This window comes from Canis lupus, chromosome 6, assembly GCF_048164855.1.
Source record: "Canis lupus baileyi chromosome 6, mCanLup2.hap1, whole genome shotgun sequence".
Taxonomy (NCBI): domain Eukaryota; kingdom Metazoa; phylum Chordata; class Mammalia; order Carnivora; family Canidae; genus Canis; species Canis lupus.
In genome coordinates this window covers 36,350,771-36,376,776 of record NC_132843.1, presented here as the reverse complement: position 1 = coordinate 36,376,776, position 26,006 = coordinate 36,350,771, and the positions used below count along the sequence as shown (strand labels likewise).

The 26,006-nt window shown below is 39.6% G+C and overlaps 2 protein-coding genes across 2 annotated transcripts; one reads left to right on the top strand and one right to left on the bottom strand.

The window, feature by feature from the left end:
* Nucleotides 1–672: 672 nt before the first annotated feature.
* Nucleotides 673–14,147, bottom strand: HAUS1 (HAUS augmin like complex subunit 1). Its single transcript, XM_072829462.1, has 9 exons — nucleotides 14,004–14,147; nucleotides 13,037–13,211; nucleotides 7,583–7,718; nucleotides 6,266–6,400; nucleotides 4,206–4,329; nucleotides 3,750–3,815; nucleotides 2,298–2,369; nucleotides 2,012–2,059; nucleotides 673–915 (listed from the first exon to the last, which is right to left on the bottom strand). Exons 1-9 carry the CDS (start codon nucleotides 14,031–14,033, stop codon nucleotides 865–867), a joined length of 837 nt encoding a protein of 278 aa, XP_072685563.1. The 5' UTR covers nucleotides 14,034–14,147; the 3' UTR covers nucleotides 673–864.
* A 2,601-nt stretch (nucleotides 14,148–16,748) lies between these two features.
* ATP5F1A (ATP synthase F1 subunit alpha) lies at nucleotides 16,749–25,699 on the top strand. Its single transcript, XM_072829461.1, has 12 exons — nucleotides 16,749–16,956; nucleotides 18,649–18,727; nucleotides 19,883–20,052; nucleotides 21,785–21,958; nucleotides 22,048–22,214; nucleotides 22,402–22,550; nucleotides 23,223–23,374; nucleotides 23,485–23,709; nucleotides 24,230–24,337; nucleotides 24,456–24,600; nucleotides 25,206–25,356; nucleotides 25,477–25,699. The coding sequence occupies exons 1-12, from the start codon at nucleotides 16,897–16,899 to the stop codon at nucleotides 25,556–25,558; spliced, it is 1,662 nt and encodes a 553-aa protein (XP_072685562.1). The 5' UTR covers nucleotides 16,749–16,896; the 3' UTR covers nucleotides 25,559–25,699.
* Nucleotides 25,700–26,006: the final 307 nt, after the last annotated feature.

Here is a 26,006-nt window from a genome sequence, read left to right as displayed (position 1 = left end):
TGCCTGGGTCTCTGCCTCTCTCTCTCTCTCTCTCTCTCATGAATAAATAAATAAAATCTTTAAACAAAACACAAAACCAAAAACAGTAAGGCTTTGGGGCACCTGACTGGCTCAGTTTTAAGCACCTGCTTTCAGTTCAGGTCATGATCCTGGGGTCCTGGGATTGAGCCTCCCTGCTCAGTGGGGAGCCTGCTTCTCCCTCTCCCTCTGCTGCTCCCCCTGCTTAGGCTCTCTCATTCTCTCTCAAATACATACATACATACATAAAATCTAAAAATAAAATTAAAGCTTCTCCTTGGTTCTTTTTTCTTTTCTTTTTTTCTTTAACATTTAAATCTTTGATCTTTGGGATTATCCTGACATAAGGTGTGAAGTAAGGATCTAGCACCATGTGTTGAATTACCCACCTCTTCCCTACTGATTTAAAAGGTCATCTCTTTCATAAACTTAATCCCTGCATACATTAACATTTGGAGGTAGGCAGGTGCACTGATCAGAAGGAATGACAGCAAAACCCTGGAGGGAGGAATGGAAGAAGCATAACTGAGTTGCAGAACTCTCCTTTTTGCATAGCTGACCTCATGAGTGACTACATGACAAATGTCATAATGTTTACCAAAGAGACCCAACAAAGGACACTTAACTGCCAGCAACAAAGAGAACTCATAATGCTTTGTAAAATGAAAACTATGTATTTGGGCATAGAAATGCAATATACAACTGGAAACTACTGTTCCATCAACAGTGACATTATTATCTAAGAACACAGGAGTTAAGTTATTAAGGAATGCCAAGAGAAAACAATTCTTTCAAGTCCTCTTCAATTTACTCTGTTTAGGGAAGATGAAGCATACTTGACTCTGGTCACAGTTCCATCATGTCTACCTTCTTTGTAAGTTCAGCTTCAATGGTGTCCTAAAGTAAGAAGGAAACACCATATATTCTATAAATAAGGACATAAAACAAGTACTCTAACTTCCAGTATTATTTAAAATAAGGGAAGCAAAAAAGAAAAACATTAAAACAGAATTTTAGGGGCTCCTGGGTGGCACAGTCGGTTATGGTCTGACTCTTAATTTCAGCTCAGGTCATCATCTCCGAGTTTTAGTCGAGCCCCACATGGGGCTCCACACTCAGTGGAAAATGTCCTGAAGACTCTCCCTCCCTCTGTCCCTCTCCCTGCTGGCATTCTCTCTTCTCTTTCCTTCTCTAAAATAAGTAAATCCATCTTAAAGAAATTTTAAAAATACCATTATAAATATTAAATGTGCTTTTTGACATTCCTTGCCTTTGTATCTCCCCCCTCTCTTCCACAACCCAAAAGCTTTCTGACTTCTGATTCTAATAAACATCTCAAGGGAGAAAAACCCTTTAAAGAGATGAGTCGGTGTATCATTTAATAAAATTTATATTTATATTTATATTTATAAAAAATTTATATTTATAAAAGATAAATGATCACTGTGTATTTTTTATGAAAAGAAATATAGGGTGACCTGAGTGGCTCAGCTGTTTAGCGCCACATTCAGCCCAGGGCCTGGTCCTGGAGACCCAGGATCGAGTCCCGCATCAGGCTCCCTGCATGGAGCCTGCTTCTCCCTCTGCCAGTGTCTCTGCTTCTCTATGTCTCTCATTAATAAATAAATAAAATCTTTAGAAAAAAAAAAAGAACTATATACACATATCCAAAAGTTTTTATGGAAAAAATTTATGCAAAACTGCATAGGGGTGCCTGGCTGCCTCAGGGAGAGAGCATGTGACTCTTGATCTTGGGGTCATGAGTTCAAGACCCACAATGAGTATAGAACTGACTCAAAAAAACCAAAATAATTTTAAAAAATCATTGTTAATGACACACAGCAACTTCGGGACTGTGGTTTACCTCTGAATAAGAAGAATGAAGGGAGCTTTAATTATATCAGTGTCTTTTTTCTTCTTTTTAAAAAATCAAAAGAAAAAAAAATAAAAAATAAAAAATAAAAAATCAAAAGAAAAAAATGGAACTACTTACTAATTCCCGCTTTGCTTCTTCAATTTTCACCTGAGCAAGGGATGGGTTCTTTTAAAGAAAAATAAAACAAGGAGAGGTTATATTGTTTCAACTAGGACTCAAGGAGAAAAAAGTGTATATCTTTTTCAAAAGGCAAAAACCTTACAGAAGAGTATCCAGTGAACATATAATTCTGAAATTCAGCAGACTTTAAATCCTTAAACATGGATCCAGTATTTTCATGATCATTTAGTACCCTTGGGGAAAGTTAGAGATGTCTTTTTTTTTAATTCATAAAAATAATTACCGGCATTAAATCTAAATATGACTCCAATTTTTTCTTCAAAGGTATAGTCTGCTGTTTTAGTTCTGCCAATTTCTGGGGGTGGAAAAACACAAGAGTCACAGAGTGATAGAGATATTCATAATGCAACTACACACTGATCATTTCTGAAACCAAACATAATAAAGCATTAACATTAAGATATTTTAAATAATGTATCAAATTGTACCAATGGGTCAAATTTGATTCGATGATATTTGAATAACAAACTCACTTCCAATGGAAACAATCCTTATAAAATGCTTAAAAGAGAAAAGTTATACTCCCATTTATTAAGAACAGGATTAAGCAGGGCATCTGGCTGGCTCAGTTCATGGAGCATGTGTATCCTGATCTCAGGGTTGTAAGTTCAAGCCCCACCTTGGATGTAGGGATTACTTAAAAATACTTTAGAAAAAGAGAATAGGGACGCCCAAGTGGCTCAATCGGCTAAGTGTCCAACTCTTAGTTTCAGCTCGGGTCATGATCTCAGGGTCCTGAGATGGAGTCCTGTGTCAGGCTTTGCGCTCAGCACAGTCTGCCTGTGCTTCTCCCTCCCCCTCTGCTCCTGCCCTCCTTGCACTTTTCCCCTCTCTTTCTTCTCTATCAATAAATAAAATCTTAAAAAAAGAGAGAGAGAATAGGATCTAACTATGCTGTCTAGAAGTACAGAATAATGTAATTAAGAGGAATCAGAATGAGGGTGCGTGGGTGGCTCAGTTGGTTAAGGGTCTGCCTTTGGCTTGGGTCGCAATTCCAGGGTCCTGGGATCTGGCCCCATGTTGGGCTCCCTGCTCAGTGGGAAATGTGCTTCTCTGCAGCTCCCCCTGCATGTGCCTTCTCTGTCAAATCAATAAATAAAATCTTTAAAAAAAAAAAAAAAAAAGGAACCAGAATATAAGGGAACAGTTAGAATCTCAAATATGTATTTATGAATTGTCAACTTTAGATTCCAAAAATCAAAGTGCAAAAAATCTTAAAATAATAAATAATAATAAAATAAAACAAAACTCCCTCTTTATCCCTCTTCTACCAAAATAAATGATACTTATACCATCTAAAAACCCAGAATTGCATCCTATAGGAGTTTTCAGGTCTGCATTTTTACTGTAAGTGGAAAGAGAAGAAGAGGACCTAGATGGTTGACACATTATCCCTCAATAAATTTATTTTACAGATAAATCAACAACATATAACTGACTCTAACAAAAAGTTTCTAGCATATAGTAATAGTAATAAATACAGACAATCAAACAAATGTGAGGATAGATGCAGCTAACCAAGTAATAAAGGTATAAATACTGGTGAACATAAAGTACAGAGGTTAAAAAAAAAACAGGTCAATAGTGAACAAAGCTCTATAAAAAGAAACAAAACATAAAGCAGATTGTGCACTAAAATTTTAAAGGAAGCTAAATTGGGTTAAAATGAGCTCACCTCTGAAAGTGCTACTAGGGACTGATGAGACAGAGAAGCATCCATGCCTCTGGCTGAAAGCTGCTCCTAGAATTACAAAAAAGGGAGTTCAGTCAAAAACAGTATTTTGAAAGTGACCATCATGACATATTTTCACCATATAACACAGTTATGAGGAGCTACAATCATAGATGAAAAACTATACAAGCATCTAAGTACTTTATGCAGTATATGGATTATTTCAGTCACAGATTTACCAAAAGATGGGTGCAGTACTAAGAGTCTGGGCTTTGAGGCCTGGCTGCCTGAGTTTGAATCTGGATCTGCTGCTAAGTAGCTACGTGACTTTGGGCAAGTTACCCACCTTCTCCATAGTTCCCTTATCTATAAACTGGTAATAATAATAATACTGCCTCGTTGGGAGGGTGAAGGTCAACAAGAAGTCTGAAAAGAATACATTCAGTCTTTTGTACAAACCTCTGCAGTTCTGATTCCAAATCTGAACTCCTCCGACTTTGCTTTTAGGAAGTCCATGTTCTGAAGACGATTGTCAACTTTGGCCCTTTCTGTAGAGAGATGCAGCTCTGCCTTCTTTAGATCCCTTTAAAAAGTAAAGTTGAAAACATTTTCTTCTCCGCAGTGGAATTACTATAAAGAAGAAACTCTACTACTTTTGGGATTTAATTCTGGATTCTCAGAAGTTGATAATATACTTGCTGGATTATATAATTTATTTTATTTTTTAAAGATTTTATTTTTTATTTGAGAGAAAGAGAGAGAGAGCAGAAGCAGGAGGAGCTGCAGGCAGAGGGGAGGGAGAAGCAGACCGCACTGAGCAGGGTGCCTGATGTGGGGATCATGGGATCATGACCTAAGCCAAAGACAGACGCTGAACTAACTGAGCCACCCAGGTGCCCCTCTACCATATATTTTATATCCCAGAGTAGCTACCATGTATTCTTCTAGGTCATCTTTCCCTCCATGTTGCTACCTGGAATTTTTCTCAAGGAATACTAAGTAATTTTAAGATTAATATATGGCAATTATTCCTGGAGAAATAAACCTGCTGCTTAAGGAAGTCATTTAATATATCCAAGCCAATTTGAATTACGGATGTCCCAAAGTCCTCTTTCCTAAATGTGACATGACAGGGTCCCTTGCATATACATATTCAGTATTTGTTAAATAAATTTACACACCACCAAATTACTCATGTACATCCATATTCCTGATTTACAGCACCTAATCTCTGGGGCAACTGGATCTAAAGAACATCCAGAACATCAAGATGGATACCAGAGCTCTAGGGGCACCTGGGTGGCTTAGTTGGTTACTTGGTTAAGCGTCTGATCTTGATTTCTGCTCTGGTCATGATCTCAGGGTTGTAGGATCAAGCCCTGCATCAGGTTCCATGATCAGGAGGGAGTCTGCTTGAGATTCTCTCTGTGCCCCTTCCTCCCCTTGCATGCATGCTCATGCACACACGCACTTTCTAAAATAAATAAATAAATAAACAAACAAACAAATCTTTAAAAAAAGAGGGATACCAGACCTCCAGTAAGAATGGGAAACAAAATATAATGTGATTTTAAATTGCACCATTGCTTATAAGTCAAAAAAAATTCACATATATTCTCTAAATTATAAAACCTAGGCTATTTGTTGGGGCACCTGGATGGTGCATGCAGTTACGCATCTGACTCTTCATTTTGGCTCCGGTCATGATCTCAGGGTAGAGGGATCAAGCCCCCCGTTGGGCTCTCTGCTCAATATGGAGTATGCTTAAGATTTTCTCTCCCTCTCCTTCTGTCCTGTACTTGCTCACACACTCTCTCAAATAAATAAATAAATCTTTTTTTTAAATATTTTTTTAAATTGTATTTATTTATGATAGTCACACAGAGAGAGAGAGAGAGAGGCAGAGACATAGGCAGAGGCAGAAGCAGGCTCCATGCCCCGGGAGCCCGACGTGGGATTTGATCCTGGGTCTCCAGGATCACGCCCTGCGCCAAAGGCAGGCGCCAAACCGCTGCGCCACCCAGGGATCCCTAAATAAATAAATCTTAAAAAAAAAAAAAAAAAAAAAAAGAACCTAGGCTAATTGTAAAAGAAAAAAAAAAAAAAAAAAAAACAGTAGGGAACCCTGGGTGGCGCAGTGTTTAGTGCCTGCCTTTGGCCCAGGGCGTGATCCTGGAGACCCAGGATCGAATCCCACATCAGGCTCCTGGTGCATGGAGCCTGCTTCTCCCTCTGCCTATGTCTCTGCCTCTCTCTCTCTCTGTGTGTGTGTGACTATCACAAATAAATAAAATTAAAAAAAAAAAAAAACAGTAAAAAATTGCATGAAATAAAAGATGAAAATCTGTACCAAACCAACCCCTATCTCCACCCAAGTCATTATTTACTTAGAAAACCATTTATGGACCCCAGTTCCTAACAGGTATTTTAACTCCTATCTAATGCTAAAACTAAACCTGGCAATGTCCTGTTACTGCCTTTATAATAACCATTTTCATCACTTCCAACTCAGTACTTACTCTCGTAGACATTTTTCTAACACTAACGTTGCAGTCAAATTTTTTTCAACTTTTTCCAATTCAAGCTTGATTTCTTCATTTTTGGATTTGGTACAGAAAAGATCAGAGGTCAGATCATTCACTGCAGGGATAAAACTAAAAAAAGAATCTTGTCACATAAAAATGAACATTAAGGACAATAATGACAATTATTCCTCATTTCTAACAATGACTTATGTGGATTCTTCTACAATCATACTGTTTCAAGGCTCCATGCATTTTTTCTCTATGCATTTTTATATGTTGTTTCCATTGCCTGAAAAGCCCTTCTTCAGGCAAATTTCCATTTGTCTTTCAAAACTCAAATAAGATTTATTCCCATTTTGAAACTCCCTACCCCTCTGTGCTACTTAGCAACAGCTGGTATACTCTCATATTGTTACAGATGTCAAACAACAATATAGTTTTACATACCTAACTCCCTTATTTGACCATAAATAGAGACTATCCTTGCTCATAGCTATTATCCTACTCATCTCTGCCTCCTCAGTGCCTGTATGTATGCATGTATCTATATCTGTATCTGTATCTGTACCAGTATCCATATCTATGCTTATACACTTACGTATAACTAGAGTTTGGTGTCTGCTAAATTGACTTAATTCAGGTTTAGATTTCTGCTGCAATGTAGTCGTATGTTCTTATATCTGAAACACTACTCTCTGAGAATACATATAAATTCCAAGTCCTTATATGGGCAATTAAGTAGAATAGCTATACAATATAGCTAACACACAGCTACCAATGGCAATCAGATTGACTCTGGAGTCAAATTGGGTTGGAATCCCAATTCTGACATTTACCAGCTAGGAGAAGTTATTTAACAGACTTTTCCTGAACTTCAGTTTCCCCTTAGTGTTGTTGAAAATAATAATATCATTATATAGCTGGAATGCCTGTCATAAGAATAAAGGTCCTTAACCTACTCTACCAGTAGGGGGAGAGTGACCATAATTCACTATGCTCAATCAGGTCATTTAACCTACTGCTTTTCTTATTGTTTAGGTTGAGTGATGTAAGTAATACCTAATCTCTTTCCAAATATACATGAGAACCAACCTTTACAAACCTAATCTTGGAAGAAGAAAATTTAAAGAACACTGAACTTATCTGAATTAATTACACATACTCACTGGCAATGATAAGGATAAGTAAATTCAGTGTTTCTGCATTTATTGTTTATTTCCTATATATAATTACCCAGAGAAACAAAAAGTCCTCAGGTCAAGACCTTATAGTATATATGATTTCAGAAATTAAAATTGTCACAAGAATTACCTAGCTAGTGAGGTATCCTTTGTTTCAAGGGCCACTGCACTGTCAACCAAAGCATTCAGGTACCTAGAACCAGTGCTAGACAGATTGGCAGGGGAAAAATTCACACTCTCCATGAGAAGGTTCTGAAGATGCTTGGCTGAAAAGATATAAGAGTTCTATGGTAACTAAGATGTTTGTTTTATTTGAATTTTTAATAGCTTTATTGAAATCATCACATATCACACAAATCCACCCACCTAAAGTATATAATTTGATGGTGTGTAGTATATTCAGAGTTGTACACCATCAATATGATCAATTTTAGAACATTTTCATCACGCGCCCCCCGCAAAAAAACCATATTTCTTAGTCATCATATTCCAATTCCCCAACCCATGAAGCCCTAGGAACCACTTACCTACATTCTGTCTTTACTCATTTCGTATTTGGATATATACCTAGGAGTAGAACTGCTGGTCACATGCTAACTATGTTTAACCATTTGAGGAATTATCAGACTTTTTTCCAAAGCAAATGTATGATATTACAATCCTACCAGAAGTGTATGAGGATTTCAATTTCTCCATACATTACCAACAGTTGTTATCTTCATTATTATTATTTTTGCATAGTGGTCACTCACAGAACTTAATAATGATCAATATAATGATAACTCAAGACCCAAATACTTTTCTTTTTGATTGTAGCCCTCCTTGTAGGTGTGAAGTGAATTGCAATTTTCATTTGCACTTCCCTGATGGCTATCAATGCTGGTTTAATGGCCATTTTTGTATCTGCTTGGAAGAAATGTATATTCACACCCCTTGTCCATTTTTAATTGGATTATTTATCTTTTTATTATTGAGTTGTAAGAGTTCTTTATATGTTGTAGATATAAGTCCCCCCCGCCTTTTTTAAGATTTGTTTGACAGAGAGAGAGAGAGAGAGAGAGAGAGGGAGAGAGAGAGAGAAAGCGCCCAAGAGCACAAGCAGGGGGAACAGCAGAGGGAGGAGGAGAAGCAGGCTCCCTGCAGGTAGCCTGATGTGGGGCTCAATGCCAGGATCCTGGGATTATGACCCAAGCCAAAGGCAGATACTTAACCAAGTGAGCTACTTAGGTGCCCTATAGATACAAGTCCCCTATCAGATATGACTTACAAATGTTTTCTTCCATGCTGTGGGTTGTCTTTTCATTTACTTGATGGTGTCCTTTGAGAACAAAAGTTTTTAATTTTGACGATATCCAATTTATCTTTTTCCTTTGTTGCTTCTGTTTAGGGGAATCATAGTTAAGAAACCACTGCCAGATTCAAGGTCATGAAGATATACTCTGATGTTGTCTTCTGAGTTTTAGGTTTAGCTTTTGTGTTTAGGTTTTTCATTTGTTTTGAGTTTACTCTTACATATGGCATGAGGCAGGGTCCAACTTCATTCTTGTACATGTGGATCATCCAGTTACTCCAGCACTAGTCATTGAAAAAGGCTATTTTTTCCTCCACTGAATTGTCTCTTACCCTTGTCAAAAATCAACAGACCAGGAGTTAAGACTTCCAGCCAAACAGTACAAGATCTGCATACCTGCTCTCCAGTGAAACTGACGAAAATTGTAAAAAACAAAGAAAGAAACCCAACCATGTAAAAACAACAACAACCACCCAGAACCAAAACACAATGATTTAAAACCTCTGGAAATGGTCCTAAGGACAAATAGCAAATAAAGAAACAACTATTCTAGAAAATCTATGAAAATTCAGTAAGGAAGATGAGAGTTTGTGGTATTTAAACCAAGACCACCCTTACCTTCTCCCTCCCAGTCCAATGAGGCAAAGACTCCACTCCAGACTGTTTTGACTATTGGGAGAGCTTCTAGCATGCTGAGAATACCAGGGTCCCAAGGGTCCTATACCAGCTCATGAGGTGGTGATTCCACACCAGGAAAGGCAAACCAAGAGGCTTGTTGTACTCCCCTGTCAACCAACCACTCAGCATCTACACTGGCAGCATCACTCAGAGAAAAGCTTGTTAATGTCTCTATCCCCAACTCCAGATCCCTGACTCAGAGATTCTGGGCAGAGGAAGAAGCAAGCCATAGAAGAGATAATTCCCAGCATCTTCCCAAAGGAATTGAATTCATTTGCAATAGAGCCTGGAGAAGTCCAAGCTTAAAGAGACTCTCAAGAACTGTGGAAGTTATAGTAAAAAGCAACTGGGAAAAGAGTCAAGACACAGGTTAAACTGTAGGCTAGCTACAGTTAGTTCGCATAGGAGAAGCAGAAAATAAGACACATGACAAAAGCCATCCTAGGGTCACAACAAATATCAAACACTGCCCTCTGAAACTATTCCTTTAAGGGTGCTAGAATTTGATTGGATTCACTTGTAGAGCAATTTATATCCCACAACATTGCTGGAAACAATAATCAGCTGTCAATTAGCAGAATTTTGCAGTTGGATATAGTCCATGAAAGAGTGGAAGACAATCCTACCAAAGCCACTGCCATCCCACAGTGACTGTGGGATACTTAAGTATCTGCCTCCCTGAGGAGCAACATCACAGGCTAAATACCATCAAAGGTAAACAGATTTCATTAAAAACAATCAGTCAGTCATTAAACAAACAAGAAAACCATAATGACAACAAGCTCTGAGGGGTTGGGGTGTTGGGAGACTTGTACTACAAGTGACTACAAGTTTGTAATACAAACTACACACAAAAGAATTGACAAAAACCTTTCAGTGGGTTGGAATACAGAGTTACTACAATACAGTATCTAAAAAGTCCAATTTCCACACACACACAAAAAAAAAAAAATAGAGAGGAATGCAAAACAAGAAAGCATGACCCAGAGCAAAAAGCAAGCAACAGAAACTGCCTGTCAGAATGACAGATGTTGGATTTATCAGAAAAGACTTCAAAATAGCATAATGAACAAGTTCATAGTACCAAAGAAAACCACGATTAGGGTAGCCCTGGTGGCGCAGCAGTTTAGTGCTGCCTGTAGCCTGGAGGGTGATCCTGGAGACCTGGGATCGAGTCCCACGTCGGGCTCCCTGCATGGAGCCTGCTTCTCCCTCTGCCTGTGTCTCTGCCTCTCTCTGCCTCTCTCTCTCTCTCTCTCTCTCTCTGTGTCTCTCATGAATAAATAAATAAAATCTTAAAAAAAAAAAAAAAGAAAACCATGATTAAATACGCAACAATGGGCAGCCTGGGTGGCTCAGTGGTTTAGTGCCGCCTTTGGATCCTGGGGACCGGACTGAGTCCCACGTCGGGCTGCCTGCTTGGAGCCTGCTTCTCCCTCTGCCTGTGTCTCTGCCTCTCTCTCTCTCTGTGTCTCATGAATAAATAAATAAAATCTTTAAAAAATAAATTAAAAACATAGACGCAACAAAAGGTATAAGGACAATGTTGCATCAAATAGAGAATATCAAAAAGAAATGGAAATTACTAAAAAAAAATTAAATGGAAATGCAGGAGTTGAAGAGTACAATAACTAAAATGAAAAGTTGCTAGAGAAAATAAACAACAGACTTGAAGTGGCAGAATAAATAAGTGAACTTGAAGATAAAGTGATGGAAATTATGGAAGCTGAAGAACAGAGAGGAAAAACGTTGAAAGAAAAAAAAAAAGCACCGCAGAAAAACAAGGAACACCATTAGGTACACCAACATATGCGCGTTGGGAGTCCAGAAGAAAGAAGTAGAAGAAAACAGTCAAAGGAATAATGCCTGAAAACTTATCACATTTATTGAAAAACAATAATTTACACATCCAAGGAATAACTCAAAAAAACCCACAAAACTAGAATCATTCAACAAATCCAAGCAGAATAAATGCAAAGAGATCCACAAACATACATACCAAGGTAAAAATGCTCAAATAAAAGATAAGGAGATGATCTTGAGAACAACAAAGAAAAAAGGATTTATTATTTACAAGGAAATTCCAATAAGATTAACAGTTGACTTCTCAGGCAGAAACAAAGGAGGTCAGAAAGAATGAGGTAACATATTCAAAGTGTTCAAGATAAAAACTCTCAAAAAGTCCTACATTTAGTGAAACTATCTTTCAAAAATAATGCAAAATAAAGACTCCCAGATAGACAAATACTGAGAGAACTTGTCGTAAGCAGTTCTGATTTAGAAGAAATTCTAAGAAGCTACTGTGGGCTAAAAGCGAGTGACCCCAAACAGTAATTCAAATGCATACACAAAAAACAATGAATATCAGGAAAGGTGGCTATGGAATTATGAAGAGCATAAATGCCTATTTTTTCTCCTGATTTTTAAAAAAATATTTATTTATTTGGGGGACGGAGAGGAGAGCACCTGAGTAGAGGGGAGGGGCAGCAGGAGAAAGACTCCTTGCTGAGCCGGGAGCCTGAAATGGGGCTCTGTTCCAGGACCCTAAAACCATGACCAGAGCCAAAAGCAGACACTTAGCTGACTGAGCCACCCAGGCGCCCCTTTTTCCTGATTTAAAAAGCAATTGCATAGGGTGCCTGGGTAGCTTAGTCAGCTAAGTGTCTGCCTTTGGCTCAGGTCGTGATCCTGGGGTTCTGGGACTGAGCCCCGTGTTGGGCTCCCTCCTCAGTGGGGAAGCTGCTTCTCCCTCTCCTCCGCACTTGTGGTCTCTCTCACTATCTCTGTCACTATCTGTCTCTCTCAATAAATAAAAAAAATCTTTTAAAAATAAAAAGTAATTGCATAAAACAATATGTATATAAAGTATTGTTCCATCATGGAAACATAGCATATAGGCTAAAAGCAGTGCACCAAAACAAAAAGCCAATTTTGCTGTATGTTAATTTTTAAAAGAAAACTGGAAAAAAGCCCATACACAACAGATTTACAATATAATTTGTACTACATTCAAAATATTGCATGTAACATGTACCACAGACATAGTTAAATAAATACAGGGCAATTGTAGGTCTCACTTTCTTCCTCTTTTGTATATTCCAACCCACTGAAAGGCTTTTGTCAATTCTTTTGTGTGCAGTTTGTATTATAAAAACAACAACAGGTGTCTTGAATGCACTTTTTCAAGCTACATATACACAGCAGAAAATTCTAATGTGATCCCATGAATATACAGCGATAGCGTGATTTGTTCAAGTCCGGCAGTTCATGGCTGTCATCTCAGATGTCCCGATGGGTCCCTATAACTAAAGCATAAAGACTAAAAACAGACCAAAAAGATATGCAAGTGAAAAACTGAAAGCTTGTATGTCAGGCTAACTTTAGACTCATGTGTTAGGGGTTACTATCTGGTATCAGAGTACCAATAAAATTGACATTATAATGAAGTTTATGATTTATTAAGTTGCTATAATAATGGAGTGGGAGGCAAATCTGGCTAGAACAAGAAGCAAAATTGACAAGCAGTCTACACTAAATTAACTTTGTATTCTTAGCGTTACAAAATGTAGTTACCTCGAGTTATTATCTCATCCAAAACTCTGCAATTAATCTCACCTTCTGATTCATATTCACTTGCTTTCTGCTTCAAGTCCTCTATAACCAGGTAGACGTCCCTGTCTCGGACCCTGTTGAGCTCCGAAAGGTGATGTAAAATCTCCGTGGTCCGAGCGTTCACCTCATATTGCGGAATGGAGTGATCTCCGAATATTTTCTTCAACCACGCAGCAACCTAACCATTATAAGAAAAATATTGTAAGTCTTGTTTATTGTAACAGCATGAAGCAAACATCAGAAAGAAGTGATCAGAGGCAAGCAAAACGTTTTCTAGAAATATTCTGGCATCCTACTTACTTCACATTACAATTTGTCTTTACAAAAAAACAAACAAACAAAAAAAACAAAAACAAAACAATTTGTCTTTATGGAGACACACACCAGACAGATGTCAGGAAACAGAGGTGAGCAAGCACGATGAACATTATCAGAAAACAATCCACCCTTTCCTAAAGCTACAAAGTAGCATGGTAATAATCTGCATCACTCGATTGATTTTAGAACTCAACATGAAGGTGCTAAAGCATTATTATACGTGCAAAGTCTGAAAAAGGCGTCGCCCTCAACACACCGAAGGCCCCGCTGTACCGGGGGGCACCCGGGGTTGGGACGCAGGCCCCGGTCAGGTGTGAAAACCCTAACTAGGAAGCAGCGGAGAACGGCGAGGCTTGGCTGGAAGGTGGGTTCGGATTCGGAAATCCCACCGTGGTCCGCTGAGACGGCTCGCTACCAAGGGGCTCCGCCGCTCTCCAAGCCCGAGTCCACGCTAGGAGAGCCCCGGGAAAGAAGGCAGGCGCCCTTGCCCGGGGGTCTAGGCAGGATGGCGAAGGCGGTCCTAAAGATGGACCGGGAGAGTACGGGGAGGAAAAAAGTAAACATGGAACGCCCAGGAGATCCACCGGCTGCGAAAATGTGTCAAAGACGCCGTTTCCCCGGAAGCCACAAATCCCGGCTCCCGCCCCATCACCTGCGCCTCCTTCTCCTCCGGCGCCTCCATAGCCGCCGCTCCCGCCACTTCTCGAGAAGCCGCTCGCGGGAGAAGTTCGCAGCTCGCTCTGGAGGCCCCGCCCACACACCGTTGGTTCCGCCCCCCTTCTCGTCCCGGGATTTCTGGGAGTTGTAGTTTTTACTAGGACTCCGAGCCTCCGAGTCCGAGGCTAGTCCGAGGCTCCAGCACCGCAGCTCTCCTGGGTTGCTGCCTTGCGGCTCTCTCTGCACTCGGTGATATCATTTCCTCGATGGGGACAGCGGTCTACAACCAGGCTGTTTTTTTCTTTTTTATATTTTTATTTCTGACGTGAATCAGTTGTCTTAAAAAATACCTGAAACTTGTTCTTTATAGCACATATTCGTTTCTCCCCATGTTTAAGTGCATTGACTTAAAATTTTTATTTTTTACCCTAGCAATATCAGCTGCAGCAGTCTTAATCTTAGCCTTTATTTTCCACTACCAAAGAGCTAAATGTGCTGGCGACTGCTGTAAAATAGTTGACAGTTGGGGAGCTTGGCTGGCTCAATCAGAAGAGTGGGACCTTTTTTTTTTTTTTAAATTTATGATAGTCACAGAGAGAGAGAGGCAGAGACATAGGCAGAGGGAGAAGCAGACTCCATGCACCGGGAGCCTGACGTGGGACTCGATCCGGGGTCTCCAGGACCGCGCCCTGGGCCAAAGGCAGGCGCCAAACCGCTGCGCCACCCAGGGATCCCAAGAGTGAGACTTTTGATCTGGGTCATGAGTTCAAGCCCCCACTTGGGGTGTAGAGATGACTTAAAAACCTTAAAAAACAAAAAACCAGTTGATAGCATCCAACTGCTGGCACTGTCACTGCCACATCAGCCATTCTTCATTCTTTTTTTTTTTTTTTTAAGTTTTTATTTATTCATGAGAGACACAGAGAGAGAAGCAAAGACATAGGCAGAGGGAGAAGCAGGCTCCCTGCAAGGAGCCCGATGCAGGACTCGATGCCATAACCCCGGGATTATGACCTGAGCCAAAGGCAGACATTTATTCAACCACTGAGCCACACAGGTGCCCTCTTTATTCATTTCTTTTGTTCCCTGAAGTTCTCTCTCCATCATTGTAGTTAACACTATGAGAGGTTCTCTTTACACAGACAGCAATGTATAGTTTTCTCTGTATTTTCCTATTTTAGTTTCATTCCTACAAGTACCCTAGAAAAATAGATGAACACCTTATTCTACAAATTTCACATTAAAAACCACACACATACATGGATTAAATGACTTGACCAAGATTAGGTAGTAGAGCTAGAATCTGACCATAATGTTCTGGCTTCAATTATTTTATCTTCGAAGGCTAGTTAGACCACAGTGCGGCCTGCAGCCTCCTGTAGTATACTGTGAAACAACAGGAAAGATAGACCATGTGCTTACTCAGTGGTCTGATATATGTGTTTTAACATCAAATTGTTGCTCAGTCTTAGCAATAAATACTTTTAAGTCACATGCTTATTTAAAATGATTAAATTAGTTTTCAAAAGAATTTTACTAACTAGCCAACACCATATTGTATGGCTTGCTGGGAAGCCTTTTTGTTCTAGTCATATATGTCTCTTCTCAGTAATCAAATTTCAAGTAAGTTGGTCCAGCCCCAGATTATGGGGGAAAAAGTTATCTTTAGGCCCTTTGTCCGCTTTCATCGCTACGAATTCCACAGAATAAGCCTCAGTCATTTTTGTTTTCACAAACTAATTTTTTCCCATTAGCCTATTTTTATCCATGACAAGAAGGATATTCACCTTGAAAATGGAATAGAATATTAGAGAAAGGGATTGCTGACTATACATTTGCAAGCTATATTTTGGGATATGAGCCTTTTAATACAGATATTCATATGTCTCACCCAAATTAAGGTTTTGGGCGTAAACCAGATAAGACATCCAATATCCCCCTGCCAATCCTGTGCATATCACAAAAAAAAAAAAAAAAATCTCAATATCACCAAAATTCTGTGTGTGTGTGGAGGGGGGTAGCTCTGCCCCAGTGTTAATGTGTAGGTACGGGAAGGAGTTTTTTTCTTCATAATTTCCATTTTATTCCAAATTTAAACACTCTCATGAAACTAGCTGCTAATTAGAGGACTTTGAATCCTTGTCCAAACTGCACCATTCTCAGTAGAATTGGCAACCACTCTTCTTCGGCTCTTTGTGTTTATTACCATTTTTAAGCAATTTGTTCTAATTTACAGATTTCATTTAGACATAACCTAAAAGCACTACGACTTTGCAATCTAAGTGCTTCACGGATCACCTAGAATGGTATGGGCTCTTCTCTCAAAATCAGATTGCTCCTAATTTTCGACTTTAAGAGGGTCTGGGGAATGGGGCCAGAGATCTATGGATTAATCAGTTCGGCAAGTTTCCGGTGATGAACTGTTTTCTGTTGCTATAAAGCTTTAAAAGCTGTAGCCTCGGACCCCACACCGTCAACCTCCCATCACCTTCCAACCAGCTGCCGCCCCAGTAAAGGGTGACGACTCTACAGTCACCAAGCCTGAGAACCGCATCCCAGCGGGTTCCGCTACCCACGCGGTCGCCAGGGGCAACCACAAGGTCGACCCAATAGGTCAAAATAAATGTGTAACGAAGGCCTGGGCCGAAGCTGACAAAGGTCTAATCACTCATTTTTAAGTTTAATTCTAAAAACGATACTTGAAAGAGGTAACCCCACCCCCAACTTTCCCGCAGGAGGCAGATTTCCGGCCGGGGGTGACAGCGAGGGGCGGTACTTCCGGGTCAGGTGGGCCGGCTGCCTTGACCTTCCTCGCGGCTCAGCCATTTTGTCCCAGTCAGTCCGGAGGCTGCGGCTGCGGAGGAGCCACCCGGAGCGAAACTGCAGAGATGCTGTCCGTGCGCGTCGCCGCGGCCGTGGCCCGCGCCCTCCCTCGGCGGGCCGGGCTGGTGAGTGCGGGGGACCGGCAGGAGGGAGGTGGCCCGGCGGTGTCTGGCGGTGCGCTGACTCGAGAGCTCTGCTGCAAGGAGGGTGAGGGGCTGGCGGGCGCCGCCATCTTGCAGTGCTGGCCGCTCGGGCCGGGCTGGGTGGCGGCGCAGGGGCCGTCGCTCGCCCTCCGTGCGGGAAGGTGGTGCCCCCGAGGCCGTCCGGAGATGGGGCCTCGGCGAGGGGAGGGGGGTGGTGTCCGAGAGGGAGGAGGTCCTGGAGTGAAGGTCAGGGGCTGGGGCGCAGGCTCTCCGAAGCCCGCTCGGAAACGGCGAGGCTCGACCCCGCTGAAGGTCAGAGCACTGTCGCTAGCTCTTGTGGAGGCGACCTGACATTGTCTGAAGGTCAGCAGGCCCCGGCATTTCTCCTCTTCCTCCTCTGCCCCGAGGTCGGTTCGGGGCAAAGCCATAAACGAAGGCGCTCCTGTCAGTACTTCAGCAGGCCGTCTCTTGGTGCCCGGTGCCGAAGCGATGGGGAGATGGGGCGAACGTGCGTTTCATGCGGCCGATACCTGAGCGGTGACGCCCAGGTGGTCTCAGGCGGGGGAAAAAGGCTTTGCTTGATCTTGTGGTTCTTGACGTGTTTTAAGATTCCGTCCTTGAGGAGTCGTTGGACCGCGATTGAGAAGTCAAGGTAGAACGTAGGTTGGAAAATGCCCCTGAAAGGTCAATGCCCTTCGGTACTTATCGCCCTTGAAGTTTTTAAAGCTTGCATTTGCTTATGTTTTTTTCCATGGTAAGTGTGATCTCAGTTTCAAAGGTAAAATAAGCACTGGCTGTTTTACCGTTCTAATAACCATTAGAAGAAAAAACATTTTTAACGGTTTTTTCTCCAGTCCTGTAGAAAGTAGTGGGTTCAGAATGGACAGTGACCAATCCCAGTATGACAGCTTGAAGGAGGAGGGAGTGCAGATTGCTGTGGGCTTTGTGGAAGGCAGGGGAAAAAAGAGTCCACAGCCACGCTTAATTTCTAATCAAATTCTGACATTTACCAGTTTAATTTTTATTTGATTTTTAAATTTTTTTCTTTAAAAAAAATGATGTTAGTTTATTTATTCATGAGTGACACAGAGAGAGAGAGGCAGAGACACAGGCAGAGGGAGAAGCAGGCTCCATGTAGGGAGCCTGATAATGGGACTCTATTCCCACGACCCCAGAATCACGCCCTGGACCAAAGGCAGGCACTAAACCACTGAGCCATCCAGGGATCCCTTTTTTTTTCTTTTTTCTTTTTCTTTCTTTTTTTTTTTTTTTTTAAGTAAAATAGGGTGTGTATTGATATTTGCCCCCTTTAGGAAGCAGTTTATCTTATTGAGAATTTCTACAGTTCAACTGAAATATATCTAAGGATGAAATAACAGTACTTGAAGCCATTTAATTAAAAGATAATTTGGTAACTCTTGGTTTTTAAAATATGCTTTTTATAGAATAGTTAACAGTGTCGTTAGGAGCTGCATAATATATTTTTTTGCATATAGCAAAAGCGACTTCATCACATGATTAATAGCCTTCCAATTTTAAACAAGATATTTTGAATATAGTTTATATTTTCACTGATAACATGATCAAACTAAGCCTGCATTTAAGCTTGCCAGTGTTCTAAAGGCTTTTTTTTTTTTTTTTTAAGTCGAATTCTTAAATGTGTTTATGTACTAGGTCTCCAAAAATGCTTTGGGATCATCCTTCATTGCTGCAAGGAACCTCCATGCCTCTAACACTTGTCTTCAGAAGACTGGTAAGTCATTATTTCTGAGACTACATATACCACACTTATTGCATTGTCAATAAGTGACAAGATAAGTTACATAGGTTACATAACTTGTGTTTTATTGTCATTTGTTAATTTTTTTTCCCTCTCTACTTTAGTTACTACAAATCTCAGATTCTTAGCCTGTAATGTGCCATTTAGCCGTGTCTTGGTAGATTCTCTTGTTCTAGTGAAAAACTTTTTTCGTGATACTACAACTTTTTTCTTCTGATATAATATCCCTTGGGTGAAAACAGAAAGTACATGTATAAGATGGTAGGCATCCTTTCTCAACTATGAAAGACTTTTTCCTCTCCTAAAAACCTTTAGAAAAAAGTAAGCAATTTTTACCATTATGTTTTTTGAAGGTAGTAGCTGCTAATCCATACATGGCAACCTATAAATTTGCACATTGCAAATAGGATAGAGAAGTGTGGGGAGGTGTGCATAGGAAGATGCTGTAGGTTAGGGAATTCCTTTGGAGACATGATTGGGGCTTTTGAACTGAAGATTTAAGAGTGAATGTTAAATGTTACATGCTAAGATGAAGAATAATAAGTATTTGTGTGCCTTTGAAGGGAAAGATTTATACTTTGTTAATAGTTGCTTTTAAAAATAGACTGCATTTTTGGGGGGTCTGTGTGGCTGATTTGGTTAAGTGTCCCACTCTTCATTTCAGCTCAGGTCTCCAGCTCAGGGTCATGAGTTTAAGCACCGTGTTGGGCTCCATGCTGGGCATGAAGCCTACTTTAAAAAAAAAAAAAAAAGCTTACGAATGAAGCATTTGTAAGCTTCCTGCAGACTTTAGCCAAAAAGTCAGGTTTCAACATACATACAGTTCCTTAGAAATTAAACCAAAGGAGTAGAAGGTAGAAAATATTTTTTTAGTGGTGTTGTTTAGTCTTACTAGCTTCTTGTTTGGTTTACATTTGTTTCGTGAAATTTTCTTTTCATCGCTTAGATTTGTTTTTATAGTAGTGGAAGATACCAAGCTTTTTTGAATAGAAAAAAAATGTATATTACATTTTAGAATAATTTGATTACGGTGATTATAAAACAATAGTTCTTACATTGTCAGAGAAGTGGGTTTTAAAAAGATTTTGGGACCAGGCTGTTTTTGCAATGGAATTTTTCTCTTAATAGGCACTGCTGAAGTGTCCTCTATCCTTGAAGAGCGTATTCTGGGAGCTGATACCTCTGTCGACCTTGAAGAGACTGGGCGTGTCCTAAGCATTGGGGATGGTATTGCCCGTGTACATGGGCTGAGAAATGTTCAGGCAGAAGAAATGGTAGAGTTTTCTTCAGGCTTAAAGGTAAATTATAAAATGAGATTTTTTGTGTATTAGGATTGGTCTCTGAGTTATTCCTTTAGTAATTCAGAGATTGTGCTAGTATTTTTTGTATTTGAACTTGTTTCAGCTTCTTCAGTGTTTTAGTCATTCTCCTAGATTGTGAAAAGAATAAAAGGTTTTGGCTACCAAAGTTTTTACACAAGGGACCGATGTATATAAGTTGTAGCCACTGCCACCGAAATAAAAAATTTAGTAAACTTTCAGCCAAATTCTAAAAAGTCTGTTTTGTAGCCATTAAGATCATCTTATACAAAAGCATTAGATAACTTCCAACTAAATTCATTTCTGGTGGAAAGTTGAAAGTTGTTGAATTTTTATTTCTAGTAAGGGTAGACCTATTAGTGTTGAGTTAAACTGGTGATATCAAGTTATCAGAAGCTCTCTGATGATGAAAGTCTACTTCTTTCTATTAGGTTGGGCCTGGTTGGCCAGTGGGATGAAAACAAATGGTAGGAGTCATGGGTTTTCTGAGGAAAGCAGAGAATGATACCTGGGTAGACCAGCGGTCGTAGGATTACCCACTCAGCACAAATGGGAAAAGTCTTGGTCCTCTGGCTAGTGACCAGTATGGCAAAAGAGCCTTGTTAGGGAAGATTACTTATAGAGCCAAAAGTTTTCTCTGTAGCTGTAAGACCTTGGCTAAAAACTTAGCTTCTCATATCTTCAGTTGTATATGTATTACATAGCTTTTAAAGGTGTGGCTGAAATAAATGAACCCAGTTTCTTTTTAGCTTTTAAGATGTAGGAATCTAATATTGTCTAATAAAACTTCTTGCAATGATGGAAATATTTTATGTCTTCTGCTGTTTAAGTATAATATTTTACATGCGAGGCTATTGAGTGTGTACAATGAAGAATTTCTCACAGAGAAAGTGGGTAAGGTATAGAGATGTGTTAATTGGAGAGAAAAGTCAGTGTCTCTGACTTTGGTAAGATACTGTTAGTTATTTCAAATTTTAAATAGCTACACAGTGTGGTTAGTGACTACTATATTGAACATTAAAGATTTAAGTTACAAATTTGTACCTGTAGGAATAATCCATGATATTTCTTTATTTGTTCTGAGTACTTACAGAGCTGACATTACTGACCAGACTGACTGTGTTCCGGAATAGCATTTTTCCTTAGTAATGATTAAGGACTTAAAACTCTTACCATTTTGAATTAAGGTTGTAATGATGAGAGATGACCTACCACTGTTACATTATGGCATTTTGTCCTTGTTTGGGTAGCTTGTTTCACTTTCTATTAACCCAGTGAGTTCTCATTATAATTTTTTAAACTGTTAATGGACATTTTCACAGATAAAAAGATGTAAATCAATTGTGCCTTAAAATTTCTAGTTGATCACTTTATTTCATACTGATCATCTGGTTCAAAAGCCCTAGACAAAAGAGATCAGTGAAAAAGGCTTGACTTGTTCAGTTTCTTTGCTTCTTTTAGTTCTTTGAGGATGCAATAAAGGAGCATGTCAGGCTCATCATAATGCTCTAAGATTATTCAAAACATAAGCATGTTTGCTGTTTTAAAAATCTCTACCAAAGCAGGTTGTTTGTTGTAAAAATATTTGAGTAAACCAGATCTGAAGGACATTTTTTTTTTTTTACTAGCTGTTTTCGTATCATGTAGTGTTGACAAATGGGGAGAGAAGTACTAATCAGGCTTCATGGGTGTTCAATTGTGTTTTGTGTAGGGTATGTCTCTGAACTTGGAACCTGACAATGTTGGTGTTGTCGTGTTTGGAAATGATAAACTAATTAAGGAAGGAGATATCGTGAAAAGAACAGGAGCCATTGTGGACGTTCCAGTTGGCGAGGAGCTGTTGGGCCGTGTTGTAGATGCCCTTGGTAATGCCATCGATGGAAAGGTATGTATATCATGTATTAGATGTGGTTGTATTCAGTTTCTAACAGACATCAAAACTAATTGTTTTGAGGGCTCCTTTTTATTTAACAGGGTCCAGTTGGTTCCAAGACCCGTAGGCGAGTTGGCCTGAAAGCCCCTGGGATCATTCCTCGAATCTCTGTGCGTGAACCCATGCAGACTGGCATCAAGGCTGTGGATAGCTTGGTGCCAATTGGTCGTGGTCAGCGTGAGCTGATTATTGGTGACCGGCAAACTGGGTGCGTAAAGCTCATTAAACATTCTAACTAAAATTTGCTTGTGGAAAGATTACTTTTTAGGCTTGGAATGGTGAATGCTTTGATATAATAGGGAGAGTGGAGTGTGATGAGGGTTAGTAGTAATTAAGTTGAGAAATCCTTGAAGTATTTATTTACTAAGATTTACGTTTATTTTCTCTTTTTAAAGCAAAACATCAATTGCTATTGACACAATCATTAATCAGAAACGTTTCAATGACGGAACTGATGAAAAGAAGAAGCTATACTGTATCTACGTTGCTATTGGTCAGAAGAGATCTACGGTTGCCCAGTTGGTGAAGAGACTTACAGATGCAGGTATTGAAGATTTTTAGTCTGGGGGTGCCTGGCTGGCTCAGTTGATAAAGCATGTGACTCTTGTGTTGGGGATGTGAAACAAGCCCTACCTTGAGGATAGGATTTACTTTAAAAAAGGGGTGGGGGGGGAGGACGAACTGCTATTAGTCTAATTGTTCTCTGGGAGTCCTATTGTTGCTAATCTTAAGAGTAGCTTTTCCTTAGTGAAGGCTGGTTTAAATCACTCTCTAATGAACTGAAATCTCTATTAACGTAATTCAATAAGTAAAATTAAAACAAGTAAAAAAATAGAATAAAACAATCTTAAGATTTCTATTGGTTTCTTTAAAATAGGTGCTTGTTGGCTCTGGTTAATCTGACTTTGGTGAATTACTTAGTAAAGCACTTAATTTTTATTTATTTAAAAATTTTTAAAAGATTTTATTTATCTGAGAGAGTGAGAGCACGAGCAGAGGGGAGGGGCAGAGGGAGAAGCAGACTCACTCACTGCTAAGCAGGGAACCCCATCAGGGCTCAATCCCAGGGCTGTCAAATCCTGACCTGAGTTGAAGGCAGATGCTTAATAGACTGAGCCACCCAGGCACTCCCAATTTTTATTATAGGCCTATTATATAGACCTCCAAAATCAAAATGTTGATAACCTTGTGAAACTTAAAATTTATTTTCTTCCAGATGCCATGAAGTACACCATTGTGGTGTCAGCTACTGCTTCTGATGCTGCTCCACTTCAGTACCTGGCTCCTTATTCTGGCTGTTCCATGGGAGAATATTTTAGAGATAATGGCAAACATGCTTTGATCATCTATGATGACTTATCCAAACAGGTCAGAGGATATGTGTCTTTAGAATCTGTTTATATGTTTGCACCACAAAGGAAGGTGACAAATTTAGCTTCTAGTAACTAAACTTTATAACCCTTTCCTGTACTATATAGGCTGTTGCTTATCGTCAGATGTCTCTGCTGCTCCGCCGGCCCCCTGGTCGTGAAGCCTATCCTGGTGATGTGTTCTACCTACACTCCCGTCTGCTAGAGAGAGCAGCCAAAATGAACGATTCTTTTGGTGGTGGTTCCTTGACTGCTTTACCAGTCATAGAAACGCAAGCTGGTGATGTGTCTGCTTACATTCCAACAAATGTCATTTCCATCACTGATGGACAGGTATTATTTTATGATTAAGATAAATGCAAAAGCTTTGGGTGATTCCAAAACATTGGTTGAGATTAGTGTTTATGAACTGATTTGTTAAATGCCTTTCACTATTTATTGTGGAAAATTTCAAAGGTATAGAAGAGCAAGGAGAACGGTATAATGAACCAAACCCTCCATGTGTTTCTCACCCATTTCAACTTGTGGTATAGCACACTTCATCTTTGCTTCATTTATAGCCAGCCTTCATATATAGCAAGCTAGATAATCTTGAAGCAAATCTCAGAGATCAAATCACTTCATCTGCATATATTTTGATAGAAATTTTTTTTTTATCTGTTTTTTTTCTTCTCACATCTCTTAGCAATAGAATATGTAAGTTGGTATCTGCTATGAAAGATTGAAGTAGCTCTTAATGATGAGACACTGAACATTTTTCCTTGGAGATCTTGGGCTTTAACTTAATTTTGAAAATAGTTGGATTTTTTTGGGGGGGGAGCTCAATAGTATGTGTATTCTCTGTATGTCGTAGATTTTCTTGGAAACAGAATTGTTCTACAAAGGTATCCGCCCTGCCATTAACGTCGGTTTGTCTGTGTCCCGTGTTGGATCTGCTGCCCAAACCAGGGCCATGAAGCAGGTAATTTGCATCACTTTGTCGAGGGATATCATTAAGTTAAAATTATAATGTATTTGTATAGTGTTCTTTGTCAACAAGTATTTTTGTGTTGCATGAATTGACCATTTCTGTATTTCAGGTGGCAGGTACCATGAAGCTGGAATTGGCTCAGTATCGTGAGGTTGCTGCTTTTGCCCAGTTCGGTTCTGACCTTGATGCTGCCACTCAGCAGCTCTTGAGTCGTGGCGTGCGATTGACTGAGTTGCTGAAGCAAGGACAATATTGTGAGTTGTTCTTTAATTTCATCAAGTTCCTACTGTGTTTAAGGGCCTGGGAATATCCCATAGCTCCCTACAAGCTGTATATAACAAGTGGTGTTTTTTTCATTAAAGATACAGTGTTTTGAATGTGGTTGATGCCTGTTTACTTGCAATACAGTCTCATTATTTAAATAACCAGGAAAACTTATATTTAATACTTTTATTTTGAGAATTAAAACCTGTTAGATTTCCTCTTCACCTTTCTCCCTTGGCTTTGAGAGACTGGGATTGGGCAGATTTAAATGTATGTTAGTATGTGTTTATCTTGCTGTAAAGTTTCAACAAATTATTTATATCTCAGATAATATAAATGCTGCCAGACGCTAAGCAGTGCTTGTGGAATATGCTTACGATTGCCCTTGAAGGCTTGCAAATATAAGGGATAAGGGAAAAACTGTTCATTGGGAAGAGAACTGGGAAAGGATATTAATGTAGTTTGTCACAGAAAGTAAGAGTAGGTGATATATAGAGACTTGTTAATAATTAGAAGAAAAGACAAGTTTCTCTGATTTTGTTAATGTAGCCTTTATTTTTTTGAGCAGCTTAACTTTGTATTCTTTTGTTTTCAGCTCCCATGGCTATTGAAGAACAAGTGGCTGTTATTTATGCTGGTGTAAGAGGATATCTTGATAAATTGGAGCCCAGCAAGATCACAAAGTTTGAGCATGCCTTCTTGGCTCATGTTATCAGCCAGCACCAAGCCCTCTTGGGCAATATAAGGTAGGAACACAATTGATGGCCTCTTTTTTGTAAACTTTAAGTTCTTTTGAATTTTGTAGCTAGTCATTGAATTTTTATTTAGGTCAGAACTGATGTGAACTGCTTTTCATTTCCAAATAGGACCGATGGAAAGATCTCAGAACAGTCAGATGCTAAGCTGAAAGAGATTGTAACAAACTTCTTGGCTGGATTTGAAGCTTAAACTCCTGTGGATTTACATCAGATGCCAGTTTGGTTTTGTCGTCACTTATTCTAGTAATCAGTTCCATTTGTAAAAGGATTACTCTTATGCTCCAGATGTACAGAAATTACCTTAAAAATAAAGGTTCCATATTGGTTGGTGGTTTTCTGTAGTTTGAGTGATTCTTTTAAAAAGAACTGAGGGCAGCCCCGGTGGCCCAGCGGTTTAGCGCCGCCTTCAGCCTGGGGTGTGATCCTGGAGACCTGAGATCGAGTCCCACATCAGGCTCCCTGCATGGAGCCTGCTTCTCCTTCTGCCTGCCTGTCTCTCTCTCTCTCATGAATTAAATAAAATCATTTAAAAATAAAAAAGAACTGAAATTAATATGAGGAATTAGTAAACATGCTTTTTAGCTAGTTTTACTTGAATATTATTAAAATTAGCAGGCGTACATAATTCTAAGTGAAGT